The sequence below is a fragment of the Malus sylvestris genome, chromosome 3 (genome assembly GCF_916048215.2).
Source record: "Malus sylvestris chromosome 3, drMalSylv7.2, whole genome shotgun sequence".
NCBI classification, from domain to species: Eukaryota; Viridiplantae; Streptophyta; class Magnoliopsida; order Rosales; family Rosaceae; genus Malus; species Malus sylvestris.
The window spans coordinates 10,353,204-10,362,438 of NC_062262.1; the positions used below are offsets into that span (position 1 = coordinate 10,353,204).

The following is a 9,235-nucleotide window of genomic DNA, read 5'->3' on the forward strand; positions in this document are numbered from 1 at the left end:
TAGACAACAACATGATTAGCTTCACAAAATCTTCCAACAATAAGTGTCGAATACCCACAGGAAGTAGGCGTTGCATAAACACATGGCAGTCATGGCTCTTTAGTCCAGCAAATTTACCCCCGTCAACATTCACACAACACGCGGTATTAGAAGCATACCCATCGGGAAACTTTACAGACGATACAAACTTTAAAAACTCTTTTTTGTCATTCGGTTTCATGGAAAAAACAAAGAAAAAAGAAAAAAAAAGCAAGATCCCTTCTGGCTTTATCACTGTCCCTATTCATCCATAAATCCCTATGTATGCCCATTCTTTCCAAATCAAGACGAGCTTTGATCGTGTCCTTTGTCTTGTCCTCGGTATCTAGAATGGTGCCCACCAATGTGTCAAATACATTTTTCTCAACATGCATAATGTCGAGGTTGTGTCTCAATTTTAGTTTCGACTAATACGAGAGCTCAAAAAACATAGGCATGTGCATCAAGTTCATGTGTAGAAAGTCTAGTCTTACTCACTGTTTTCCCAAACAGAGCAAAATCTAAACGGTTAAGCTGTTCCACAATCTGATCACCAGACCATTCTCTAGGTCTGAGGCAATGTTCTATTTTCCCGACTAACTCCTTATCTTTTTCCCGCCACTCGTGGTCCCATGGCAACCATCTCTGATGACCAAGGTAACAAACTTTTCTGACGTGCCAACCAGATGTTACATCATCATTGCGTACAAGGCATGTCATATAACCCTTAGTGCTCCACTTAGAAACCATTGCATATGCGGGAAAATTGTTCACAGTCCACATAATTGATGCCTGCAAAGTGAACATCTTCCCAGTGTACTTATCGTACGTGTGCACACCATTTATCCATAAATCTTTTAGCTTATCAACCAACGGCCTTAAGTAAACATCGATTGACTTACCAGGATCCTCAGTTATCAAAAGAGTTATCATCATGTATTATTTTTTCATACATTTCCAAGGCAACAAATTATATAGGAATACGAAAATCGACCAAGTGCTATGGTGTTGGTTTAAAACCCCGAACGGTAGCTCTTTGTACCATACTTAAGGCATCCGTATTTTAATCTCGTATAAATACTCGGGGGACTTAAATGTAATTATGTAATAAAGGAATGGGCAAATATGTAATAAGTGAGAAGCCCTTATTCTATAAAAAGGACTCATCACCCTCACAATTAGGGGAGGCACTCATATTCAGAGCAAACCCCCTCACCCTCTCAAAGCCTCACTCACATTACAGAGGCTCTCTCTCTCACAATCCTCTTAGAGAAATATAATATCAGTGTGGACGTAGCCCAAACATTGGGGTGAACCACGATACATCTTGTGTTCTTTACATTTCTTGCAGATTCACGGTTAGATTTACGTTGTTCCAAGACCCCTCCGGTTTTGTGCATCAAAATTTGGCGCCTTCTGTGGGAAACGACACGAAAAACTATGTCGGTTCTCTTTCATTTTTTCACCTCCACCGTAAATCTGCAAAATCTACAAAAACCCAACAACCCAAAGCTTTTCCAGAAACCCCCACAAACACAAAGCCACCATGACCTCCTCATTTCTCTCTTTCTCTCTCTAGAATTGCCATTTTCCTTCTTGCGTTCTCTCTCTGTCACTCTATCCTGGATGTCAAACTGTACGGTGGAGTCCTGCACATTTGAGACCGACGATGGAGTCAATCTCAGCACTCGGCTCTTCAAACCCAGAGAAGAAAAAGATATCAAAGAGGGCAGCCCTGTGGTGGTTATGATGCACCCATACTCCATCCATGGCGTCTGCCAAGGCCTGTTGAGAGGAATAGCAGCTGGGTTGGCAGACAAAGGTTATAAAGCTTTAAGCTTTGACATGAGAGGGGTTGAAATGTCAACAGAGAGGGCTTCTCTCACTGGGTTTGCAGAAATTAAGGATGTGATTTCTGTGTGCAAATGGGTTTGCGAGTATCAATCAGCTAACATGATTTTATTGGTGGGTTCTTCCGCAGACTGGACTCCATCTCCTCTACCATTCATGGCATTTGCAAGCTCTCTCGAAGCGATCTCATCCCTCAATTTCTCCTGCTCAGAGCAACAGTCAGCAGCTAGAGCGAACCAACCACCGTAATCGTCGATAAACTCTTGACCTCCACTGACCGTTAATACAACTGATTTGACTCGATCATCCGCCGCGCGAGAGAAAGAAATGGCATTGGGGTAGGGAATCACCGGCAACAAAGGGCGGTGCTACAATTTTTAGGTAAACTTCAACGAGTGCATGTCTCGCTGCCGTGAGCCTAAGGACTGTGTCCTCCTCCGCGAAGACTACCTCGAGTGCCTCCACCATTCCAAAAAGTGCCTGAAATTAGCATTAATGATGTGTGCGCATCTAGCACTGGAGGATTCAACAAGGACATATAGTAGAGAGGGAAGAAATAGAACAAAAGATTGACTGGGATTTCCATAGCTATAAGCTTTGGGAAATATTCAACTGGCAAGATCAAGACCAGGTTCCTCCTAATATAACAGCCCATGGCAGTGCTCCGCACCTGCCACCAACAACTCCTCCGATGGTAACCGCTCATCAGATTGGGCAGCCCACTTCAAGCTCTACAACTGCGGAAGCCCTGTTTCGTCAACCAGCTAGTGACACCGACACCTGTCAACTCAAGTCACACCGACACCTCTTATAGCCTCTCCATCCCAGTCAATCTTACCTCCTACCAACCCAAAGGGAATTGCTTTTAACTTCTTTGGACAAACTCGAGATCCAAATCCCATCTACAAGAAGACCCCATCAAAGAGGACTAAAGGATAATTTGGGACAATGGTTCTAAACATGCCCACTGAGAAATGAGTCATGCGGAAAAAATGTACCAGAAGATGCTTGGTGAAACTTTCATCATCACATCCTCAGCCTGATAATAATGGAGGAATGGCTTTTCTATAAAAGCCACGGGAAAAGCCACAAGCAAAAAAAAAAGGGTGTCGACCACCAAAGCAGATGCCCACACTTTCATCATGCGGGTTCCCATTTTCTAAAAAAAAAAAAAACAGAAAGCAAAAGGAAGGAATAAACACTCCAACAGAATGATGTGATTTACGTTTCTTGTTTTTGAATAATGTGATTTATTTTTCTTATCTTTTGGAGATATCTGTATAAACCCCATCAGAGGGTAAAAAAAAAAGGGCAAGCCCAAAATAATGGGCTGCAATGTTATGTAGAGGGCGAAGGCCTATATGCCCAAAAGAGCCATGCCCTCTATTATCACCAACCAGATGATCAAAAGTACGTCCAGTACTACAAAAAATTATTCGACAGCCTGCCACTATTACCACTAACCAGATGATCAAAAATACGCCCAGTACTACAAAAAGTTATTCGACAGCCTGCCACTATTACCACTAACCAGATGATCAAAAATACGCCCAGTACTACAAAAAATTATTCGGCAGCCTGCTGCTATTACCACCAACCAGGTAATCAAAAGTACGCCCAGTACTCTAAAATTATTTGGCAGCATGCCGCTATTATCACCAACCAGGTGATCAAAAGTACGCCCAGTACTCCAAAATTATTCGGCAGCCTGCCGCTATTATCACCAACCAGATGATTAAAAATACGCCCAGTACTCCAAAATTATACATGAGCATCACTCATGTCAATCATACATAAACATTCATGAGCATCACTCATGTCAATCATACATAAACATTTATGACCATCATTCATGTCAACATTCATGAGCATCACTCATGTCAACATCCATGAGCATCACTCATGTCAATCAACATAAACATTCATGAGCATCACTCATGTCAATCAGCTTTGAAAGCTTCATTTACAGAGCTCTAGCTTCAAAAGCTTCATTTACAAAGCTCCAGCTTCAAAAGCTTCACTTGCAAAGCTTCACCTACAAAGCTTCAGTGCAGGGTATACAAATACCACCTTCGAACAACCGCCACTTCGGCCCATACATGGATTCAATTTGAAGTCTCCAGCCAACAGACTTTATTGACCGAAGACTTGGGGGACTACATTATGTACCATATATTGGGCCTCAACTGGGCCTCATGAAAAATACTTGGGGGACTTAGCCCATTATTTATGTACTAAGGAGCGAGCCTTTATTCTATAAAGGGGACTCCCTCACTTTCATTAGAGAGCACCCATTATTCATGTATTGAGGAGCGAGCCCTTATTCTATAAAAAGGACTCCCTCACCATCATTAGATAGCATCGTCGCCAGCTGAGTAACCGCCTCACCGTGAGCATCAACTCTAGCCCATCATTCATGTATTGAGGAGCGAGCCCTTATTCTATAAAAAGGAATCCCTCACCTTTAACGCCACAAGTTGAGTCAACCAAGGCAACATAAGCCACAAACTGAGCAACCTCGCAACATATGCTACTTCTAGTTGAGCATCATTTCACTTTAAGCACCACCTCATATCGAGTATTAGTTCAAGACGACATCTAGTTACTTCGGCCCACACATGGACTGAATTTCAAGTCTCCAGCCAAAAGACTCTCTTGACTGAAGACTTGGGGGACTACTGTTTGTACCATACTTAGGGCTTTCGTATTTAGATCTCGTATAAATACTCAGGGGACTTAAATGTAATTATGTAATAAAGGAAGAGGTAAATATGTAATAAGTGAGGAACCTTTATTCTATAAAAGGGACTCTTCACCCTCACAATTGGGGGATGCGCTCATATTCAGAGCAAGCCCCCTCACTCTCTCAAAGCCTCACTCACATTACAGAGGCTCTCTCCCTAACAATCATATCAGAGAAATACAATATCAGTGTGGACGTAGCCCAAATATTGGGGTGAACCACGATACATCTTGTGTTCTTTACATTTCTTGCAGATTCACGGTCGGATTTACGTTGTTCCAAAACCCCTCCGGTTTTATACATCAACAGTAGCAAACTCGAGGAACGTTCAATCAAACTCTTTCCATGCCTCCCAATCTGTAGGATGCCTCATCATATCATCGTCTACCCGTTTTTCCTTATGACATCCCATGTTGATGGAAGTATACGTCAACATATACAATCACTGCAACCTAGGTTTCAAGGGTAGATAACGCATGACTTTTTGTGGGATCTTAGTCATTCTATTCTGAGATGTCATTTTGAACCTTGACTCATTGCATTCAAGGCAATTATCAAATGCTTTATTCTCTTTGTATAATAAAATACAATTGTTTTTGCAAGTGTGATTTTTTTTCATAACCCAATCTAAGACCATTCAACATGTTTTACGCATGTTTATGGTCTTTCGGCAGGCAATTATCCTTTGGAAGCATTCTCTTGAAAACCCCCAAAAATTAATCGAAACACTAATTCAACATACAATACTTTATTTTTCCGTGCATTAATTCCACAATGGCTATGAGAACTGAAAAGATCTTGCACCCCAGGTATAACTCTTTATTGGCATTTTTTAATAGTTTTTCATATTGTTTAAACTTTACACTATCCATTAGTGTAGGCACATCATCTTCCCCTTCCTGATTGGTATTTGTCAATGCACTCGGGTTGTGTATACATGCAAAGTCAATAAAAAACTCAAATTCCATCAAAGTATTTGTTCGCGCATCTATTCGGGTTCTATATCCACGTCATGTTCATAATTCCTAGAACCATAGTAACAATACAACAATCACAATAACTTCATACAAATGATAATGTCACCTTATGCCTCCAGTAAGGGCCTTAACCCATTCGGGAATGCATAGTTATGTCACATAATTTACTGCTACATCAGATTAGATTTTGACGTGGATGAATTTCGGCAGCATCTCGGTATAGTTCTTCAGATATACGACATAGATATAAAATACCTATGTACCACCCGAAGAACGTACAGAGATGACACCAAAATCTCCACAACCGAAACCTAATCCTTCAACCATAAACTACAAGTCATAACTGTGCATTCCCAAACTGTCCAAATAATGAGACAATTCAAGAATTAATTAGACCGCGGTCATGCTTTCGTATCCATGTGCGAAATCCAACTAATCCTCGAACGGGAAACTAAGTTTTACTAAAAATAAAAAACAAGAAAGAAGTTAATTTCAATTAACTCCGTACATCACAACACATATTTGTACGTCACATACAAATTTAACAACATAATATAAATATAATTTCACAACACAATATAAACATAACAACATAAGTTCAAAATAATTTAATTAATTTGATATTTTTTAAAAATAAAACGAAGAAAATTCCTTCTCAATCATTCTCCACAAATCGCTAATCACACATAATATCCCTATAGACAACGAAATTCATGGCATTAGTATGAATTTTAGGGGTGGTTCGGGACGGGATCTTGAACAGAAAAGCTCAAACTCAAACCCAAACCGATCCCTTTCGAGACGGAATTTCAAAACCCGAAACCGAACCAATATTTCGGTACTCCCGAAGTTCTAGATTCCTGAAATTTTTCGGTATTTTGGTTCGGGATTGGATTATACAAAACTCATCTATTCAAAATTCAAAATTGTTTTACAAAGTACTTTTTCCAATTGCAGATCAAGAAACAATCAAAACATATTCAACCCCAATCTTGACAAACCCTAGAAATCAACCCAGAAAAAGAAATTGAAATAAAACCTTATATTTCTAAATAAACCTAGAAATCTCATCACTCATTGCGGCGGCTACTTTTTCTACGACTGCTTCGTTTCTTCCGCTCCCTGGAGCTCCTCGCTAGAAAGGAGTTGCGGCTATTGAAACCATTATACTCGTTATATGATACGGAATCAAAGTTGTCAGATATTCTGCTGCGACTCTTGGATGACAACAACGTTGACAACTCTTGGATGACGACGACAGCGCCTCTTTCATACTTCTGCATAATGAGACTCCACGATGATGCCTCCTTACTTCTGACGACGACTCTTGGATGACGACGACAGTGTCTCAAAGACTGTGAAGTCGAGACTGAGAGAGATGAGATTGGGTTGAGACTTGAGAGAGTTCGAGAATGTGTGTGAGTGTGTCTATGAATCAAAATGGGAGACAGAGACAAAAGGACTGAAAAACTTAAGTTGGATTGGACGGTTGAGATTAAATCTCAACTAATCTGACAGCCCACATAATTCTTAAACTTATTTAAAATTAAATATATATTTTATAATTGTTTCAGTTCGGTTTGGGATTACCGAATGAAAGCAAATGTGATCTCGAATCCCGTATCGAATTTTTTGGGATCAGTTCAAGATCGAGTATTGAACGATTCAGGATTTTCGATTCGAGACTTTTTCGGTTTGGGATTGGGATTTTTTCAGTTTGGTTCGAGATGTTCAGGAATTTTTTTCAGCCCTAATGAAATTACATTAATAGTTTTACCTAACAAAAAATACGCTTACCAAACACATCAAGACAGCTTGATCAACCTAGAGAAGAAAATGGACGGAATATTAGATGATGAAATTGAGAGAAAATGGAAATGACGGATGCCAGATTGAGCAAAATCGAAGGGGATGAGTGAGGCTAAATCTATAATTGTATTGCAGTTTGCCTCTGCACAAGCTGAATCCAGATTATAAAGTTCACTTTTGGACGAATGATTTTGCGCGACGAACACAGTCTTCGTCGCACAAATGTCCTTTGCGCAACTAACAGAGAATTCGTCGCGCAAACAACCTTTGCGCAACAAAAAAAAGTATTCATTGCACAAGTTTACCATTTTTTATTTCACTTCTTTTACTTTATAATTTATTCTATTCAACAAATTGAACAAAGAAAACATGTATCGTCGCGCAATGCATATTTTTTTTACTTTTTTTTTTTAAGTTTTTTCGTTTTCTTTTTATGTAATGTAAATTTTGTTTTAATCTGAATTAAAAAATCAAACCTAATTAAACATTAAATTAATTAACAAAACTAATTTATTATTCCAAATACAAATTATAATTAATGTAAATATTAATACTCATCCACATAACATAAATTTATTAATTAAAATACATATAAAGTCCACAAAATCTTATTCCAAAAAAAAACAAACAATTAGAATTCAACTTCAATCATCCTCTACCCGCAACACATCAAACTTCCACTGCCGGAAACTCTGCCTGAAAAGCCCATCAACATACTTTCGATGCTTCTCATCGATTTCATCAACATCCCAATGAACCTTCATTAATGCCAATAACAATAAATTAGTTATTTAAAAAATATTATGTTTTCACAAAAATAATTATTCATTACTACTTACTGATAACTCCCCCAGCATGGACTTCTTCAACTTCTCAGGGACCTTTTTCCAAGACTCAAACTCAACAAAACATTCCCTCCGCACCAAACTCTCAATGTCATACCTAAATTCGGTGTACGCATCAGCCATACTTTTGTCTTCAAAGTACAACACTTGCTTTCATCGATACCTCTCTGATCACACTACAAGTTTCTTTTTGCCAGAACCTTCTCCCAAATAGGTCATTCTTTTGAAACATTTTTTTTTTTTTGAAAACTAGGGTTTTGAAACTGTGTTTATATAGCACTAGGATCCCTTTGTGCGACAAAGCTATTCGTCGCGCAAATACCTATACTTGTCGCGCAAAACGCATCATAAATGCGCAATAAATGGGAAGGTTTGAACACAATGTGACCGTACTTTGCGCGACGACAGCTGTTGTTCGTCGCGCAAAGTTGTCTTGAGCAACGAAAATAGCATCGCACAATATATTTCACGACGAATAGAATGATTGTAATTATAAAGTTTATGTAAACATACATATCTATGTTTACGTAAACTTTATAATTACAAACAAATATTCAGTTAAATATTTATTCTAAAAATAATTAACACCTTAAATATTTATTCTAAAAATAATTAATACCTTAATCCATTCATTTATTTTAAAAATAAAATAGGAATTAAAGCCTAATTAAGTCTAAATACATAACTTATAAAAATAAATAAATAAAATCTTCAATTTAAATATTGTCCTCAAAAATATAAATTTAAAACTACTATTTTGATGGTCCTCCATTCCGCTTGACTTGATAACGCCACCAATTGTAACCTCCCTCCAACGCATCCCTATCAACTTCATCAACTGTTCATTTGTATCATCATCAAGAGTATACTTACACTATTACACATATATGCAAATAATTAATTCCAACATATAACAAAAAATTTCACAAAATTAATTATTTATCCATCAACATTATACTTACTAATAATTCATCAATCACTGCCTTCTTCGC

At 38.4% G+C, this 9,235-nt stretch overlaps 1 protein-coding gene across 1 annotated transcript; it reads left to right on the forward strand.

The window, feature by feature from the left end:
• The first annotated feature begins 1,644 nt into the window (after positions 1-1,644).
• LOC126616963 (uncharacterized) lies at positions 1,645-2,118 on the forward strand. The gene has a single exon (XM_050285064.1). The coding sequence runs from the start codon at positions 1,645-1,647 to the stop codon at positions 2,116-2,118; it is 474 nt and encodes a 157-aa protein (XP_050141021.1).
• The last annotated feature ends 7,117 nt before the right edge of the window (positions 2,119-9,235 follow it).